The sequence below is a fragment of the Lissotriton vulgaris genome, chromosome 1_1 (genome assembly GCF_964263255.1).
Source record: "Lissotriton vulgaris chromosome 1_1, aLisVul1.2, whole genome shotgun sequence".
Taxonomy (NCBI): domain Eukaryota; kingdom Metazoa; phylum Chordata; class Amphibia; order Caudata; family Salamandridae; genus Lissotriton; species Lissotriton vulgaris.
In genome coordinates this window covers 1,340,729,066-1,340,749,368 of record NC_141685.1, presented here as the reverse complement: position 1 = coordinate 1,340,749,368, position 20,303 = coordinate 1,340,729,066, and the positions used below count along the sequence as shown (strand labels likewise).

General features: G+C 48.0%; 1 protein-coding gene across 6 annotated transcripts in view; it reads right to left on the bottom strand.

The window, feature by feature from the left end:
- Positions 1-296: 296 nt before the first annotated feature.
- The window catches only part of B4GALNT1 (beta-1,4-N-acetyl-galactosaminyltransferase 1), a 613,238-nt gene continuing 593,231 nt past the window's right edge, over positions 297-20,303 (bottom strand). For all 6 annotated transcript variants that reach the window (XM_086966472.1, XM_086966503.1, XM_086966477.1 and 3 more), the window contains exons 11-12: positions 14,397-14,634; positions 297-540 (exon numbers count right to left, since the gene is read on the bottom strand). In XM_086966472.1, the coding sequence (XP_086822598.1) occupies positions 332-540; positions 14,397-14,634 (447 nt within the window). In that variant the 3' untranslated portion in view covers positions 297-331. The remainder of the gene's footprint in view (positions 541-14,396; positions 14,635-20,303) is intronic.

The following is a 20,303-nucleotide window of genomic DNA, read 5'->3' as shown; positions in this document are numbered from 1 at the left end:
CGCTGAAGAACGCCAAGCCTGTCAGTGTAAAATGGTTTCATTCTTCCCTGAGACCACCAAGGCACCAGCTCCTTCGCGCAACTGCGCCAGTAAACAGTGGTGCTGCTGCTGCGCGACCAATTGCGTTTTTGATATGAACAAGGAAGATCAAAAACAAATGTTTTTTTAAACATTTTTTGAAATAGAAGACCGTTCATTCTTTAAACTTGTTGCCTATAAAATGTCCATTCTCACGTATTTTTTTTCCATAAAAGGTTCATATAAATAAAAAGTGCAAAAACGTATTTTTCCTTCAATGAACGCGTCAGTTTCTTTTTTGGCAACCGTGTCTCTAGTTCCCTGTCATGCACTGGAACCGGTTCTTAAAGTAAAAAAGTCCATGCCTGAGGTTGACAGTGTTATCCTTCGGGTAACGGAACTTGCTGTATTCTTTGCCTTTCTCATCAGTTTTCCATGGCAGCTTGATCTTGGACGCATGATCTACGATGACGTCATCACAGGAGCCCACGTGCAGGAGGCCCAGGCCATCGATGAAAAACTCTTCAAACAGAAATGGAAAATAATGTAAGAGAAACAAGGTCAGAACATTTCCATCAAAGGGGAGATTTTTTTTTACTTCAGATTTTATTGGTTTAAACATTTTACAAAAGTAAACAACATGCACAACGCACGCATATCAAAGGGGAGATGTTAGGCGAAGGAGCTGGATGTAGGGGTGTAAAGGGTGCTGCAGCACCCCCAAAATAACCATGCTGGAGTACCGCAGGAGAATGAGCCTTAAAGATTACTATACATGTTTTCATCTTGTCAGATGTGCTGTATATGTTCAGAGACAGAGGTCCAATGTCAGGCTAGTCTTCTTACACGTCTACTTTCTCTTTTTACATAGAGATTGGTGTTTACCTTTCTTTCTCTGACTACAAAGTGAGAGGATTTTGTAAAGTGAACTGGTGTGAAAAGAAAGAGTGTAGGATGTACTTATTTCTAACACAAAACTACATTTAAATACCTATAAACGAACTGTAGAAATATTTCTGAATAAATTAGCAGGAAAGCACAAATGAAGTGGTTTTTTTGTAATTCTGAAGTGTGATGGAAATACAGAATTAAACAGGATCAAAAGAAATCAAGACAATTCACTTAGTGAAGCACAAATGGCAAATATTCTCTGACACTCGATTTCCATACTTGCTTGTGCACTATGCAGTTTTATCAGTAACAATATGTTTGTGCAGATGTAGTGATTATTTCAGTAGAAAAATGTGCGGTCTGGAAATGACAGTGCACTACCACAACATGATTTAGTGATATATTTGTGACAGAGTGCTCCAAAATTCACCCACACCACTCTTTTGCTGAATGGGGGTGGCTCATTTGCAACACTTGTTACTCTTTGTGAGATGCTTGGATTTTTCAGAATTCCTATGCGTTCAATGATGTAACATTGGTGGCAGCACCCCACTCTGAAAACTGCTCAAGCAACCCTGATTTTAGAGGCATTCTCTGGCTGCTCTGCAAGCATTAGTGCCCTCTCCTTATGGTGTCAACAGTGGTTAAGGTCTTCAGCACAGCCATGGATGTCAAGTAGGGGTTGCCAGAGGTCACAACAGCGACCCCTAAGCCACCCGTTGGGACCCCTGCTACCTTGCTTGCAACCCCTGACTGTTTGTCAGCCTTAACAATCGCTCTGGTGGCATAAAATCAGCCACAGTGTGAGTAGCACTTGATTGCACTGCTATGCTGAAGCTCTGCCTGCAGAAGTGTCATGATGGCCTGCAAGCTGGGCCTGGGTAGGGGAAAGAACTCATCTCATTTGTTGCTATGATGACCCTGGATCGGGCCAACCGGTGCAGTCCTTGATTTGATACATTGTATGCAGCTGCTGTGGGCCTGGACCAGAAAGAGTTAATGAGCACAAAGTGTGCGCAGCATGGCTGGACATGAATGCACAGTGACTTACTACACATTCTGCAGCTAGGAGCGTGTGTAGTTAAAGAGCTAGTACACATTTGCTGCAGCATACCCTAGCTGAGGACATGGTGCCTGGTGTGATATGTGTAGCACTGTGTTTGTGACCGCCGACGGGGTCCCAGGGTCAGCAATCTAGTAGCACAAAAGAACTACCAGTGATAACCACCCTGGTAAAAATTATTGGCCGGCCCCCGCGCAGCAGTAAAAGCCATGCTAACGCAGCCTTGGAGTCGAGCCGGACTCGTGTCTGCTGCGTGGGTGCAGTGTGTCAGGACTTAATTGTCACTTTCTGACTGAGTTGGAAGGTCGGATTTCAGGCAGGCCACGGGGCAGGTAGTGTGAGAATGAATCTGAGTCTTCACATCAACTGGATTATAATCTTGACCCTCCCACTCCACTTGTGGTGGTGCCGGTCATTGTGACTCCTGTAAGCGGCGGGCCCTGGTTAAATCTATAACAGAAACAAAAAGTAAAGTAAGATAAGATTAGCTGTTTTTAGTGTTAACACAAGATTTTAAAATGCCCTGCTGCAAAACTTCAGAAATGATTGTTAAAGAGCACACATTTCAGGCTCAACCCTTCTAGCGGTCTAGCTATTGTTTAAGTAATGTGAACAACATTAATTGGCATTGTTTATGTCGAACACTGCATCCATGTAGCCACAGCATGCACACGCTGTTCAGTGCTAGTGGACTGGCCAACAAGACATATCATTGTCTGTTTTGAACACCACCAAGGCTGGTCGGGCAACGGGCGGCGGCTCGAAGGGTGGGGGCAGGTTTTATTAGTAAGGGCTGGTTTGGTAGCAGAGCAGTAGTTTTAAAAGCACTGCAAAGTTCCTCTGTATTCAGCAGTTTTCAGGCAACAATAAAAGTGTCAGGTTAACTCTGGTGATTTATTAATGTACCTACTGAAGAGAGATGGGAGTTTTGTCGAGTGGCAGTTTCACTTATCTAAGGTAGTGCAGGGGGTTATTATGCCTGCTGCAAAGAACAAGTACCATGCATATCAAAGAACAATCTTTTATTTGGATAGCTCAGTGGGTTATTGCTCTTGTCACAGAGATTCTGTTGTTACTGTGCAGTTCATAAATTACATTTGTAATCTAGCACAGTAGGCCATGAACTGGCATGTAAGAGCTGCATGCAAGTTGCCTGGTACTGGTTAAAAGGTTACGTTTTCCCCAGTCTTTCTATCCTGATATTGCTAAGAAAGGTCTGTTTGGATAGAAATACATTTGTATTATTATTATCAAAGTCAACCCTAACCACTGTGTTATTTTCTAAATCCTGAGTTTTTGTTATGTTCTAAATCTTTAGTTTGTGCTTTTCAAGACCAGGCACTCTTAAAAAAGTGCCCACCAGTACGGATGACCCTTGACCCTGTCACCAGGTAGGGCGCCCCCCTAGCCACCGCGTGGTCCTCCCCGCGCTGTGTGCTGCGCTCTGCCCGCTCTGACCGCTGTTGGTTCCTTTGTCTCCCTTTTACCTTTTTGCCTTGTTAACTGTGCCTGTGAATCGTGCCTGTGATTCGTGGTTTTGACCCCTTGTTCCCCGCTCTCTGCCCGCTGTTGGTTTTCTTTAGTTTCCTTTTTGCCTTGTTAACTGTGCCTGTGATTCGTGCCTGTGACTCGTGGTTTTACCCCCTGTTCCCCGCTCTCTGCCCGCTCTGACCGCTGTTGATTTTCCTTTGTTTTTCCTTTTTGCCTTTTTTCCGTGTTAACTGGGCCTGTGATTCGTGTCTTTACCCCTTGGTCCCCTCTCCTTCTGTAATTGTTGGTTTCGTTTTTTACCCCAGTTCCCCCTTTGACTTCTGTGCCCTCCCGCTTCCCGCCTTGCTCTCTGCTTCTCGCCGCTGCTCCCTGCGGCCCGGCCCCCCCGCCGTTCCCATTCGCCACCCCGCTCCCGCCTCCCAGCTGCTCCCTCCCTCAGCCCCTCATATGGAGGCCGCAGCGGACGCGCCGATTGTGCGCCGAAGGCGCGCCAAAGGCAAGCCCGTCTGCGCCTAGACCGCGCCCAGCGCCAGGACCCCTGGCCCTCTTCGATGCCAGCGCACCCAAAGAACTTATGACGCCGCAACCCTCCACGCACTCAATGCCGGCCGGAACCCCGCCTGCTACAGAGCCACCCCGAAACGCACCCACGGACCCATCACCTGCCAAGCCTGCCAATTCACCTGCCTCCTAACCTGCACCGCTCCCGCCAGGCCGAGCCCCAGCAACAACCACCTCAAGTGCATCCTGCTCAACACCCGCTCTGTCCACAGGCACGCTGTCGAACTCTGGAACCTCCTCGACACAACATCACCAGACGTCGCCTTTCTCACGGAAACATGGATGAACGCCTGCTCAGCCCCCGACATCGCGGTAGCCATCCCGGAAGGCTACAAGATCACCCGGAGAGACCGCATAACCAAACCGGAGGAGGCATCGCTATCGTCCACAGAAACACCATCCGCATCACGACCAACTCCGATGACACCCTCACCGCCGCTGAGCACCTTCACTTCCAGATCCACACCAACCCCAAGACCACCCTCAGAGGTACCCTCATCTTCAGACCCCGGGACCACGCACACAATTCAGCGAAGCCATTGCAGACTTCGTCAGCCCGCACGCCCTCACCTCCACAAACTACATCCTCCTAGGGGACCTCAACTTCCACCTAGAGAACAACAAGGACTGCAACACCACCGCCCTGCTGGACAACCTCGCCAATCTCGGACTCAAGCAACTGGTGAACACCCCCACCCACTACGCCGGCCACACACTTGACCCCATCTTCTCCTCCAGCAAGCACATCTCCTTCAGCCACTCAACCGGACTACCTCGGACAGACCACAGCTCCGTCCACTTCAGCTTCAGGAGAACCACGACCCACCACCACCCGCAACAGGTTCCCCGCAGAAGCTGGGGCAAGATCACCGCCGACCAGCTCATCACCACCCTCAGCCAGAACCCGCCCACCAACACGACGGACCCCAACGAAGCAGCCTGCAACCTCACACAATGGCTCACCAACTGCGCCGATGACCTCTCACTACTGAAGAACCCTCCCAGCAGACCCGGCAGCAGGAAAGCCTTGTGGTTTACCAACGAACTCAAAAACTCCAAGAAAACCTGCCGCACCCTCGAGAAAGCCTGGCGCCACGACCAGACAGCTGAACACATGACCGCCCTCAAGAACGCCACCCGCAAACACCACCAGCTGATCCGCACCACCAAGAAGACAACATTCAAAGAACGACTGGACAACAACGCCCACAACAGCAAGGAACTCTTCAACATCCTTAAAGAGCTCTCCAACCCCAGTGCCTGCAACAACGACATCACACCCTCGCAAGACCTCTGCGACTCACTCGCCTCGTTCTTCCACCGACATACACAACAGCTTCGGCGCACAGTCCACGGACACAACCACCGAACTAACGCCCCCCCACCATCACCCTCCGCACCTGGACACCGGTCAGCACCGAAGACACCACCCGCCTGATGAACCCCATCCACTCCGGCTCCCCTACCGACCCTTGCCCACACCACATCTTCAACAAAGCCGACTCCATCATCGCACCCCAACTCCGGAACATCATCAACAGCTCCTTCGCATCCGCCACCTTCCCGGAGAGTTGGAAACATGCCGAGCTGAGCGCCCTCCTGAAGAAACCCACCGCGGACCCCACGGACCTCAAGAACTTCCGCCCCATCTCGCTCCTCCCCTTTCCAGCCAAAGTCATCAAGAAGACCGTCAACAGACAACTCTCCACCTTCCTCGAGACCAACGGATCCCTCAACCCCTCACAGTCCGGGTTCCGAGCAAACCACAGCACCGAGACCGCCCTCATCGCAGCCGCCGCCGACATCAGGTCCCTGCTCAACAACGGAGAAACTGCTGCCCTCATCCTCCTGGACCTCTCGGCAGCCTTCGACACCATATGCCACCGCACCCTGATACAGAGCCTCAGCAACACCGGAATCCAAGGAGCGGATCATCTCGTTCCTCGACGGAAGAACCCAGAGAGTCCGCCTCCCCCTGTTCCGCTCCTCAGCCACCGAAGTCATCTGCAGCGTTCCGCAAGGATCCTCACTCAGCCCTACCCTCTTCAACGTCTACATGAGCCCTCTAGCAGCTATCGCACGCCAAAACAACCTCAACATCATCTCCTACGCCGACGACACCCAGCTGATCCTCTCCCTCACCAACGACCCCGCCTCTGCCAAAGCCAACCTCCAGGAAGGAATGAAAGACGTCGCGGAATGGATGAAGATCAGCCGTCTGAAACTGAACTCAGACAAGATGGAAGTCCTCATCCTCGGATCCTCTCCCTCCACCTGGGATGACTACTGGTGGCCCCCTGCCCTGGGCACCGCATCCAAGCCAACGGACCACGCACGCAACCTGGGCTTCATCCTGGACTCCTCCCTCACGATGACCAAGCAAGTCAACGCCGTCTCGTCATCTTGCTTCAACACCCTGCACATGCTCCGAAAGATCTTCCGTTGGATTCCCACTGAGACCAGAAAGACGGTCACCCAGGCCCTCATCACCAGCCGTCTGGACTATGGGAACACCCTCTACGCTGGATCCACTGCCAAACTCCAGAAAAGACTCCAGCGCATTCAGAACACCTCAGCACGACTCATCCTGGACATCCCTCGCCACAGCCACATCTCTGCCCACCTGAAAGACCTGCACTGGCTCCCTCGTCAACAAGAGGATCACGTTCAGACTCCTCACCCACGCACACAAGACTCTTCACGACACGGGCCTGGAGTACCTCAACAGCCGACTCACATTCTACACACCCACCCGCCAGCTCCGTTCCGCCAGCCTCGCCCTCGCCTCCATCCCACGAATCCGCAAATCCACAGTCGGAGGAAGATCCTTCTCCTACCTGGCAGCCAAGACATGGAACTCCCTCCCCACCCACCTACGGCTGACCCTGGACCATCTCTCCTTCAGGAAACAACTCAAGACCTGGCTGTTCGAGCAGTAGCGACCCCCCCTCCCTTCAGCGCCTTGAGACCCTCACGGGTGAGTAGCGCGCTATATAAATTCTGCTGATTGATTGATTGATGACAAGTGAATCCTAAACCATGGCGTCTCCTTTCCCTTACGTGGAATGTAAACTGTGCCTCCACAGGGTGGAGTGCATGCCACACGTCCACCAGTCCCATAGCTCCCATGAAGTCATAGACTTGAGTTTTTGACGGCGTTACCTCCCTCGGGGGAAACTTATCCAGTTGACCTGATACGATCAAGTTAAAATCGCCGCCAATCAGGAGCTGCCCCTCTGGGAGGGCAAGTAAGAGATCGGCCAGGTCCCTGAAGGCTGACTTGTGGGGGCCCGGCGGAACATATACGGAAACTAGCATTAATATACAGCTTTCCCATCTCCCAGTGATTGCAGTGAACCTACCCTGCTTGTCTTTCCATGTGCGGTCAATTGCTTTTCCTGATCATAACTCCTACTCCCCTTGATCCGGAGCTGAATGCTGAATGCGACACAAGCTTGTATCTTTGGGATTTTTTTTTTAATTTCCATTGAGGTTGCCCCGTTTTATGAGTCTGTTTCCCATTGGTCCAGATACATTAATGACATCTTCTTTATCTGGACCAATGGGGAAGAGACTATATCACAGTTTCTTCAGTGGCTGAACCTTACAGATCCAAATCTTAAATTCACTGCACATAGCAGAACAAAAGGAGTTGAGTTTTTAGACATCCTAATCAGACATCATCTAGGTATTCTGGAAGTGGATTAGTTCATTAAACCAACTGCAAGAAATTCTTTGTTACATTTTAAAAGCTATAATCCACACAGTCTAAAACAAAGTATTTCCCTTTCCCAGTTTTTAAGAGTTAGACAAAATTGTACAAATATATCTGACTTTGACAAACAAGCTATTGGAATGAAAGCAAAGTCTTTAGAAAGAGAATATCCCCACCGGCTGGTGAGAGAATGCTATAAACGAGCAAGAGATCATCTCAAATCAGCCAAGGAGCCTACAACTAATCAGTTGGTATGTGTTACTAAACATTCTACCCTTAATATCAAAGTTAAACACATTATAAATTCAAATTGGCATATTTTGAATTGTAATCCTGACCAAAAGAGAAAACTTGAGAAACCTTTATATGTCTATCGTAGAAACAAAAACCTTAAAGACATCATTGTCCATTCATGTTTTGATTCCCAATTGCCGAGTCAACCTTTTATTCAGAAATCTATTAATGGCAGGGCACCCATCAGAGGAACTGTCAAATGTATCACCTGTAAATCTTGTGAGACAGTGATAGAATGAGAAACTATGACCCACAATAGGTGTAATAATTCAAGCTACCCATATGTGGAACTGCAACACACAAAATGTTAAATATTTAATCCTCTGTCACTGCCAATTAGGCTACGTGGAGAAACATCTAGAGCAATCCAAACTAAAATTACAGAACATCGTTCTGATATTAGAACAGCTAAATTAACTGCACCCCTGGTAAAACATTCCTTAGAATTGCACCACAGACCAAAAGAAATTTGATGGCAAATTTTAGAAAAGATTAACCTTCAAGATGAAAAAGGTGGTCTGAAAGAACGTAAGAAACTAGAAGTCTACTTGATTTTATCACTTAACACATTCACAAATGGGTTAAACAATGAATTGCCATGGGAAAATGCGATCACCTGAGAAATTAAACGTAAAACAGGATTAGCATAGAATTCTGTTGATAAGCGTGGGAGAGAAATTTAACATATAATATGAAGAATCTGGAATCCGACTAGCATGCAAGTGATTTTTGCCTTATTAATCAGTAGTTATAAATATATTATTTTAAATTTTATAGTGGCAATTATTAATTATTTGCCCTAATTTTATATGTTATATCAATAATCATGTTGCCCTGTAGAATCCACGTCAATTTCTGGTATGAAGTACGAGCTACGGCAATTGCAAATGGCAAGGTTAACAGTCTAGTCGTTTTTTACCTATTCCGGTATTAAATAATGCAACAACTTACGAGATTGGTCACCCGTCAACCTTTGTGTCATGAAGTGAAGCTGTCATCATACTGTGACCGCTTTTCGTTCAGACGCTTCAAATATTTAAGACCATAGAGTATCTAGGTCAGACCGCTAATACAATCGCAACTGCCTAGACGCCTTAACTCGTCGGCACAGAATCTTTTTCGCAAGGAGATATAATTGAGGCGGTAAGAGAATATTAAGCTACCATACGCAATATCAGAGTACCCCTCTCTTTTTAAATACACATGGCTCTAATTATATATATAGGTTAAGACCCTTTTTTTAGTTTGATGTGTTTCTTTCGTATATCTTTCTGAATATAATAATTTATCAGGATGCTACATTTAAGATTGGAGTAGCCCCCTTGTTTTCTATAAATAAATACCCAAGTTTTTATTGAAATTTGTAGGCAGAGACAGTTTTTAGTTTGACATGTCCTGTTATTTATTTCAAACACAGGAATTTATCCCCACTAACCAGTTGTCCGCCATCAATGCGGATTACCACACTTAATTTTAGCGTGACATGTAACGTACCAATATCAGGTAAACTCATTTTAGACATAGACCAGTTTACCATTTGGCTGAAACTATGCGGAATTATATAATAAACTGTAGTTTAGAACGGATAATATATATTAAGAGGTGGTGATTACGGCGCTACACCTCACAACTGGCCGCAAATATTAAAAGGTAATATCCTTAAAGAAGCCTATGATTGATACTTAGGCAACTGTAGTGAGTTGTCGCCAGAAGGTTTACTAATGTAATTTTATAATTTTTATCCAGAGAATACTAAATACGGGAAAACTCAAATTCAGCAAGACCCATGCCAGTTGTCCATGCATATAAAGTAAGCTCTTGTATAGGAAGTTTTATCACTTTGGTGGGACTTTTGGCTCGTATCAAGTTCTATATTTCATCTCATACTTCATGTATCCATCCTCTTTCTCTTTTCATTTTCTTTTAGTTTATTTGGTTCATACGAAGGCAGTCAACATTGTACACAAAGAGTTTTATGTAGCATGTTCTTCTCAATGTAACGTCGAGTAGGGAATGAATTTAATTTAATACATGTAATTTATTAATGTGAATTGGCTCTTAGTATATTTTTTTATTATTGTCAGGTTATTTGTGGCATTTCCTGACAAAGGCGTACTTTAAGCCGAAACGCATGTCGACGATTCATTATTCTGCACTTTTTGGGTTTTTATTTGTGATTTCATTTAATTGTGATTCCATGTATGAAACAAGTTATGATGCTTTTTAAATGTCAATAAATGTGTGCTTTTAGTTTACAATTGTAACAATGTCAACAGAGCATTGAATAACTGTTATTAAAATACATTTTGCATTTTTTATACTTTGGTCGTTACACTGAGTTCATTATTATTATATACATAAATCATAATGATATAATTAAGTTGCCTGGGAATTTATTTTTCATTGTGTATTACCCTGTCCTAGGAATTGTACTTACAATTTGTCAGGGGGTCCTTGTTACTCACATGACACAAGCCTGTATCCCCACCTGGTCAGTGCCCTGCATGCATTCCTCATCAAATGTGTCTCCTGCAGAAGGACCACGTCTGGTGAGTGCCGCTTGATGTATTGGAGTTCTAGCCCCCTCTTGAGCTTGTCTGCCAGTCCATTCACGATCCAGGAGAATAGCCTAATACCCTGTTTAACAGAAGGCCCCATTTCTGCTGCAATGAGTTGCCTGCCGTGATGCGGGAGGTCCCGCGAGAGTTACATGTCTCTCCCCCGTTGCAAACAATACTCCTATTCCGGATAGTGCTTGATTATTGTTGTAAAGTGTTAAAGAATGGAGCAAATCCTTCTTCTGTTGTGAATTTGTGCATCTAAACTTTGTGTGAAACTTAACAAGAACCCCGGTCTCCACTTTCTGCTTCCCTGCAATCTGGACTTAGAACTGCCCTTGTCCCCAACTATGGAGAGCGCCTGTCGCCCCATTAGAGATCTATACTAATGTGGTGGGGGGTGCAATCTCTATACCTTTTCCCACCATTGTTACCCTTCTAAATGCGATTATTTCCATTGAATTACAATAGTTTTGAAATTAAATGTCACATAGCCGGTATTGCAGAAACTTGTCATTAGGCTACCTTGCCGTGCATGTTGGTCCAGTCCTACTGGTTCCGACCAATCATCTCATAGATACCCAAGGCCGGGCTACAGTTCTAAATATCTAGACCTGTTCCATCTGTTGACTGGCCTGAGTGAGCCCCGGGGCTCAATTGTGATCTGGGGGACACCGCTCTCTTCTGTTGGAATCCACTCCCTCTGGCTGGCCTCCACCCGCCTAGCCATGCTTGTGCCGCTTCAGGAGTGTCAAAGACCATGTCTTTCCTTCGGCCTCTATCCGCAGTCGTGCCGGGAACAACATAGAGTATTTAAAACCTTTGTCTCTGAGCCTGCTTTTGATTCCCTGGGAGTAGCATCTTTGCTTCTGCAAACTTACAATGAACTCAGGGAAGAAAGTCACCAAGCTATTTTGAATGTGGATAGGTGGGGCAGTGCGGGCCATTTGCCGGACAATGTCGCGATCTCTGAAATTGAAGAGTCTCGCCAGTAGAGGCCTTGGGGGAGCCCCAGGTTTTGGTCTGCCTCCTGGAATTCGGTGCGCCCTTTCAACTGAAAAGAGATTGGATAGGTTCTTCGGCTGGAGATGTTTGGTGGTTAGTTCTTAGGTAGGGTGTAGGCCCCTCTGCTTGCTCCGGCACCCCAAGGATCCTGACATTATTGCAGCGAGACCTTCCCTCATAGTCGTCCAATTTGCTTTCCATCGCTTTACACACTGCCCGGAGGTGCTTGATCTGTTGCTGCATGGTTTTGGATTCCTGGCAGAGATCGGTTGTGACACCTTCATTGTTTTTACTTTATCGCCCAACTTCTGAAGGTCTGCCCTGATTAATGTTACTTCAGTCATTATTGATGCATTCTGCTTTCGATTGAAGCTCGCACTCCTGTGATGGCGTCTATGATATCTTTTAAAGTAGGGTCTTCTGTCTCTCGTTGCTGCCCCAGCGGCACCTCAGTTTTGGATGTTGCGTCTGTGTCCGCGGTCTTTGACATGGCGTATTTGAAGTGCTTCGTTTGGTGGGTGTTAAGTGCTCCTCTGGTCCCGGGCATTGCACTTCTTGCAGACAAGAGGAGGGGGGAATAGAAAGTCTTTCTGCTCCGAGTTTCCCCCTTCCTCCGGTATTATGCCCGTTGCCTGCCTATGAAGCGTGGCTCCTGCCAGCTCCAAGCAGCTTTAGGGGTTTCTCGTAGGGAGGAGTTTATGTAGGTGCCCTGGTTCTGGTGGGTTCTCTGCCTTTTTGTATCTACTCTTTAATCCAGAGAGGGGCCCAGGTCGTTCTCTTCCCGTTAAAGAGTACCGTGTCATTGGCCGTGTACTCGAGGTTGTGCCGGTCGCACTTTTCAGACAGAGGTGTTGTGGAACTGCTGTGGTGTCGGATCCGCGTTTGCTTCACTGCTGGTCCATACGGGGGGCGATATATCTCCCAGTCACACCGTTACTGCGTTCCCTTTGGCAGCATTGGGGCACCCTGGACCAGGTCACTAAGAAAGAGGGGCCCACTTGTGCAGTCCACGGCCACTGTCCCACCACTAGGCGTCTTCAAGGCCTGCCTCTTGTGGCCCCTCAAATGTCCTCCCCAGGGGAGCTCCGCTGAGGTGCAGTTGTCAGGGAGCTCTTCGCCACTGTTTGCCTTCTTCTTTCAACGTGTAGACGGTCGCCTTTGGCCTCAGATCACCGCAGCATACCGACCACGGGATTGATTTCTCTCTGGTCCCGTGTTTCACCCCAAGCGCAACAGTCCCAGGCAGGAGTCACTCGGGATGACGGCTATTTATTGGTGAGTCGCTTCTAAGATTTAATAGGGGGTCTCTCCCCTCCCCCAACCACCGCTCTGTCGTGCCTTCTCGCTCACGCCAACGCCCACGGAGCAGGGGCGAGTGAATTCCGTATTCACCACTCAAGTCAAGCTGCCTGGGCGAGGTCGACCCGGCAAGCCAATACTGGCATAATCCCTCAGCCGACCCCCCAGGCGACTCCTGCTGTTCCTGTCCACTTATTTTGGGGCTGCTGATGGATGTAGGCTTGATGTTACTGCTTTGGGGTCTGACGTGTGCGGGCGTCCGCACGACTCACCGCGTATCACCTTGAGACCCTCATGGGTGAGTAGCGCGCTTGCAATTCCCTGATTGATTGATTGAATCCTGAAGCCTCCTCGATGATTCACTCGACGGCCTCTGACAACGCAAGTCCGTGGCGTTGGGCAATGTTTGGGCCCCGCAGTTCTGCTCGATGTTGCTCTTCTGTCAGGGTTGCTTTCCTGCTTTCGGACGATACGCTGGGTTCCCGGCAGTAAGGGCTACACGTTTCGGTGCATGGATCGGAGCTGTGTGACGGATTAATGAGCAGCGGAGGTTGGAGTGTTACGGAGCTTCTTTAGCTTGCGGCCATCTTGGTCGATGCTTGGCCACGCCCCTCCTGTCGTCATAAATATTAAGTTTGCATGGCCTCATTTTCAATCAGGCAACTTTATCTGCAGGAGAAAGCAAATTAATATCCTGGCACAATGCAAAATTATAATGACTTTTTCAAAGATGGATGAGAGGCTCCTAACGTGTTATTTAGATTGGCCGACTCATAGATGTAAAGGGACTGCCACGTGCTTCTGTGAAGATTGAACCCCACTGCACCACTGGAGCCTCATGCATCTACGTTAGGCCCCTGGATGCAGATTCTTTATTACTAAAGTTATATGTCCAAATTTCATGGCATTAACAACTATCCTGGCATGCAAGGACTGCATTCAGAGACAAGAGATACATTTGAAGCACACTAACAAGAACGGCCTGTCTGTGTGGAGTCGTGGTAAAAGGAAAGCTTATACATGTAAAAAATTTGTAATTTTGGTTAAGGGTGGGAAGAAGTGGCAATAAATCACCTTTAACACCTGATTAATGTGAGCTTTCATAGAAAAGTGCAGCTCTAAGCAGAATCAGGGGAGCTAAGCAGGAAAATGGTGAAGCTTCAAACAATGGGTATACACCTGCACTGTGATGCTCTGAAGAAATCTCCTCAACAACTGACTACTTTTAACAGATGATGGCACCTGTCGGTACTTCTCACTGCGTATTATCCACATATTGACGCAAGCAGACTCCAGCTCCTCCACCAGATACACCAGTGTCTCTAAGTAAACCACGAAGTCCATGGCCATCAATGGTGGGAGCAAAGTGGCACTCACGTTTACAGTAAGTATGAACTATATATTTTTGTCCTCAAAACAACAAGTTCAAATAAAAAACTCAATACGAGCTAAACTAAATAAATTTACAAAAGACAGGATGGACTATCTGGACAGTGCTTACCTAAGTGCGCCACACGACTAAGACGAGGGTCGAATCCAACCTGCAGTATTTTCTCAGTCCGGGCAAGGAAAAAGTTCACCACACCATCAGTGACCACACAGTGCGGAAATCCCTCAATCTTGTGGTGGAAGCCACGGCGCGTGCGCAGGCAGTCCCCGTGCTCGCCGCCGGACTGGATGCTGATTTGTTGACGATATGTTGTGGAGTAGCCTGTGATCTCTCGTACAGCACCGCCAACCTGCAGTACAGAGGAGGGAGAACCGGTTGAGAAAAAGAATGTAAGTGAGCCCTCAAAGGCACTGCAGTTTCAAAGCATCACACGCTCGCTCACAAAATGACAAAAGCTTTGAGACAGGCATTTAAAAAAAATTGCAAGCATTTTTTTACTCTTATTAATCAAGGAAAAGAAAAAAGAAAAGGAATAAAGATCAGGAAATAATTTCGTTCAAAAGGAATACTAACATTAACGACATTCCTAAAGTCATATAACAAGTGACCAGTTATCTATCATGGTAAAATAAGCCGATTAAATTCTTCATGGTTAGATTTCGGTTGAAATACAGATCAACAAGCTAATCACGCCTGGCTGTATTTTTCTTTGCATTTTTCTACAACTAACATACTTTCAAGGAAAAAGCCTCTGCTGTTCGTTTTTAAAAACATATAGCAAACTTTGAACATTTTAGCAAGATTGTGTAGTTTCAAAAAAGAGCTTTAAAGGGCATGGAGAAAGAAGCTTTGCATTATCGCACACCCCTGTGATCGTCCACTGGATGCATTTTGGACTGTCTGCAGCCCTTATGGTTAGAATCTGGTTTGCCTACCATGAAGGGGGGATACTACATTTGAGTACGGCAAAATGATGATCGCTGCCTCTGTTTTATGGTAGTTTAGAAGAAGAAGAGGCTATAATTTGCTTCATAATCTGATCTAACCTGTAATGTAGTGGGGCACTAGGCCCCCACATAGTAATAAAGATAAAACAGACACTGGATTATGCTTAGTGTAACTGGCCTAGGGCACGTGCACCCGGCCCCTTTGATTGCCAGGGTCACATGTCCTATGACGCCTGTGTTAGATGGGTGTAGGGTGTAAGCCAGCACTCGGGGAGTGGCTGGCACAGAAAACACTAGACCAGTGACCAGCAGGTCACTACATCCCTCCCAAACATTATTCCAACTGGAACAAGTCCAACCTGTGGGAACGAATAAAACAATAAGAGAAAACTTCCACTGAGTCTATTCAGCTGCTTACAGAACAAGACGATGGTACAACTGCAGCCAGTATCACAAGTTCTACTTGGCAGAATTCAAGGGTCAACTGCGGATCCGGTTGTCCCTGGACTCAAGGCGTGGACGTTGACATCCAAAGTCTCTATATATACAGTTCTCCGTGACGGTGCAGATGGAATGATTTTAAATCTGGAGATGTTACATTTTCACAAACTACGTCCTGGCTCCCCAATCATTGCCAAGGCAACAGTGCTTCCAGCTGCTGAGTGCTGGAATAGTTACATACATCCTTCTCTCACTAGCTTGCACCTCACCTGGGTGTTCCCCTCTCATGGGATGTCCCGGAGGCCATCTTCACCAGGCTCCAACTGGACTGGGTGTACTTCGCCATGTCACTCCCGGCCAACCTCTAGGTTCGTGGAAGAAGCGTTACGAATCCCACCTTCAAGTCCCTCACTCCACCTCAAGGGTAGTTGTTTCCAGATAGCAGTACTCCTGCCACCTACACTATGGTGCATTGTCATTGATGGGATGGCCTTTAGAAGACCCAGATTACTACGCAAGATCTTCGTCTTCCTGGCACCTCGGGGGAGCTGCTGTAGACTCATCTCTCGTGTGGAACCCTCTCTCACCGGCCGTCACTTTGGCCTTTGCCCTGGATCACCACGGCCTGGTATGGAGTGGTCAGATCATCTTCTAGACCCCACATCCGAGGTCACTCAGGATGTCCGAGCAGTCTCACAATCCAGCTCCGGTGCGACCCCAAAGGTGGATGTCACAAATGGTCCAGGATGCTCACATCTACAGTCACCAAGTTTGCTTGGTGTTACCTAAGACTTCTGGACAGCTAGCCTCTCATGGTGCCACCAATATTACCTAGGTACTGTGCTTCACTCCTGATGTTCTTGCACTCAGATGCCTTCTGTATCTTGCGGTGTGCCAAGTGTCTGATCACACACTCCTCTCTTTTTATTTTCTCTTCTTCTTTGAACTTCTTCTGCGGTGGCCTCATGCCACAACCAGTCCTTTTCCTTGTTCTTTCACTTTGCGACGCAGTCTGGTCCGATCTTGTCTTACTCATCATCTCTGACCTGGCCTCTCCATGTGACATGCACTTCACACGGGTCTCCCTGGCCATGTCCTACCCCTAGGACAACGCATTCTCTTCATCCGGTGAGCAGGCCTGTTGTCGTGACCTTCTTCCATTCATGACCTCTCCTAGGCCTTCATACTTTGACTTCAGGTCAATCTTGTCAGACCTCTGGCAGGTCATCTTCTCTGACCTCTGGCAGGTCATCTTCTCTGATCTTTGGCAGGTCATCCTTTCGTAGGTCATCTTCTGACCTCTTGCAGGTCATCTTCTCCGACCTCCCGTAGGTCTCCTCTTTGACCTCTTGCCGGTCTCTTCTCCTGAGGACGCATTTCTGGTGCCTCAATGCCACGCCGATGTGGCTCTCTCTCTGCAGCCTCCACTCGGGAGACTTCACCAGATCTGTCACTCTGTTTGACATCACGGGCCCTCTTCCTAGCCGGCTCACTCACTCACTCACTCCTGGGCTCCATCCTTCACAACCAGCTTCTCTGACATTGTTTCTGCCAGCCAGTGACTTCTCTTGCACATGCACATGGCATTACAACCTCCCTGGTCTTTTCTGTGCACTCGTTTTCCTTGCCCTCATGGCAGCTATCTTGGCGTGGAGAGGCTCAAGCTACTTTGGGGTCCTCTGGCTACTGGGAAATACCGTCCGTCCTCATTTCCACTCTGCAGCCCACATGGGTCAAGTTGCCTGTTCTTGCCTTGGCCGTCACTTCCAGTCGGTCCTGTTCCCAACACTTTTGGCAGTCCATTAGGGGTATGTTGCATCCTCTGTTCAGTCTTTTACTCAACTCATACCCCCTTGGTGATGACCATCATTTTGTTTTTTCAGGGCCACCTCTTCTTCGCGCTGCATGATTTCCCTCACAGGATTTTCTCTTTGATTTCTTACTGTAACCACCTATGGCCATTAGGAGGCACTGCAGCACCATTTATGGCCCACCATAGCTGGGTCCTATTTACCTTCCTCCTCATTGCTGCCACTTTAACAATGCAGATTTTGGTGTTTCCCCAGTGCTGCAAGGAGGCGCCTCAGCCATCCTTCACCCTTCATGGCAATTGTCCATTCCATCTTGGGTACAACCCTCTCATGTGCAGGCGCTGAGAGCTACACACGCTCGTGCAACAGGACGGGCTCTCCCTCCCATTCAGGTACGCTGCGTTGCTATCTCCAATACAGGGGCAATTGCAGCATTTATTTATTCTTTGTCCCAGAGCAACCAGCCTCTCTCTGGCGCCGCCACTGTCCCTTCGGCTCTGGCAGTCTCTCCTTTTTAAGCCACATGGGGGTCTCTCACCTGCAGAGAAAAAACAGCTACCGCACATCACGGGACGTCCTCAGCCGGCCCACAGCTCGGTTCTCTTGCATGCGGCTCACCGACATGAGGGCGGCCATGCCAGTGGTCTGTCCACCAGGGTCGGATTGGGATCACAATTCGGCCCGGGCACTGACGAAAAAAGTGGCCCACATTCAAGAGGCGTGGCCCATATTTAAGGGGCGTGGCCCACATTCAAGGGGCATGCCCTTTCATGAAACACCATTTGCACAGACAAGGAATGAAAGTGGGAGGATACTGTTCTTGCACACGACACAGGGCCAAGGTGACAATGGCCTACATTCTGAGCAACTAAAAAAAAATAGCAAGAGCCCTTTTTGTCACAAAATTATTCCAGCCCTCCAGCACAGGAGCACATGAAAAGCAGCAAAGTCCCTGCTATTACTAACCTACTCAGCCCTCCCCAGACCTTCAGCTCAGGAGCACATGAACAGAGGTAAGGCCCCTGCAATTAGTAAATTAATCAACCCTCCAGGCCTTGGGAAAATGTCCTGGCAGGGGAGCACAAAACACAGCTTTCTGGGTAATCCAAGGTAGCCAGGTAGCCAGGGGGAGGCTGAGGTGAAGCTGGTGCATGGGAAGTGCCTTCCCAGTGTGTTCTGGCAGTTTGAGTATTTACCATTTACTGTAGTATTACCTCTGTACCTGTGTATGGTACCCTTTTGTAAGTTGCACAAGTCACTTTTCTCTTGTAACACACTGTTTGCTACCTCTCACTTTTGTTTGCTTTAGATACTTGCACAAGTGCCACCATTGCCTACGTAACGTTTGTTCTTGTGCTGGAGTGTCTGCCATTAATTGCAGTATTATACCTCTACTTGTATTTTGTACGCTTTTGTAACCTGCACACATATCTCTTTTTCCTCCTGTAATGTATCGTTTGCTCCTCTTGTATTTTGGTTGCTCACTATTGTCACTTTTGATTCATGTAACTTAACGTTTGCTTTTGTAATTTGTCCATTTATAATTTTCTCCTCATGTATTATTGCTGTTCCTAGTGTGAAGCGCTCTGACACCTTCGGGTAAAGTCCGCGCTATATAAAATCGCATAAATAAATAAATAAAACAAAAAAATTCTAAACATCACCAGGCCCCCACAGCAAGACCCATTCTTCCTCGCCCACTATGCCCTGAATGTGAAGGGCTGTGGACGAGGTGTTAAGACTAACACCGTTTCTGGGCTGCATGGGCGCCAGGGGGCCGAGGTGCAAATGGCTCAAAGGCCTGAGAAACACCTGGCCCCCAGGGAGGCTGATTATTGCAAACAATCACCCCTCCCCAGCCCAGCCTCAGCTTGATTGCTTGGCAGGGTAGGGGTGAAGGAGAGCCCACAGCTGACAATCGCTGTCTGGCCGCACAGCGAGGCTGCTTTCATTTTTTCAGTCTCTGTCTCCGTGCACTCTGTGGGCCATTTTTTTTTCTCCCCTTTCCTAGTCCACTCTCGGTGGACTGGGACAGGGGAGAAAAAAAACAGCCCACAGAGGGCACTGAGGCACCGGCCCTTCGGCCCATTCCCGAATGCCCGCCTTGCCAATCCGCCCCTGCTGTCCACACATACCCTCATTATCATATTGTTATCTGCACTGCTCGCCGCCCACTCACAGTGCCGCCGACAGCTGCGCTCTTGCACCTCCATTGTTCTCACTCATCTGCAGCAGCCTCTCTCACAATACGGACTGCCGCTGTTGGGGAAATTGTAGTGCTGAGTGTCGGTACTCTACGGGCCCAGACATCGGTCAGGGGTGCTGACAGATGTTCCCTCTTCAGGCCGGGATCAGCCTTATTTCTTCAGGCCCGCCACCGCAATGCTACTGACAAACACCACTCCCTCTTCTTCGGCAGCCACCCCTCCTCAATCCGGCTGTCTTCCTCTACAGCTGGTACTTCGGATGACGGGTGGGCTCCAGGTCATCTTCATTTTCAGGGTTCTTATATCAGACCTGGCACTCCACCCCTTCTTGAATAGGGGTAACACCACCGCTCGCTGCACCTCCTCCCCCACAAGGGCTCACCTTACGCCCACCGGGCAGGCTGGTGTAGTGCTACAGAGGCACTCTTGTGGTGTGACACCCTGTGATGACCTTTGACTACCATTATTTTAATTGACTTTGGTGTGTTATTTTATCCTAGCCTGAATGTACAACGTACTGCATATGCGGGTTTCTCTTAAAAGTTTCTTTCTTGTAATATTGCAGTCTTTCAGTGGGAGCTGTCACGGATTAGGACAGCTTTGCCATGAACA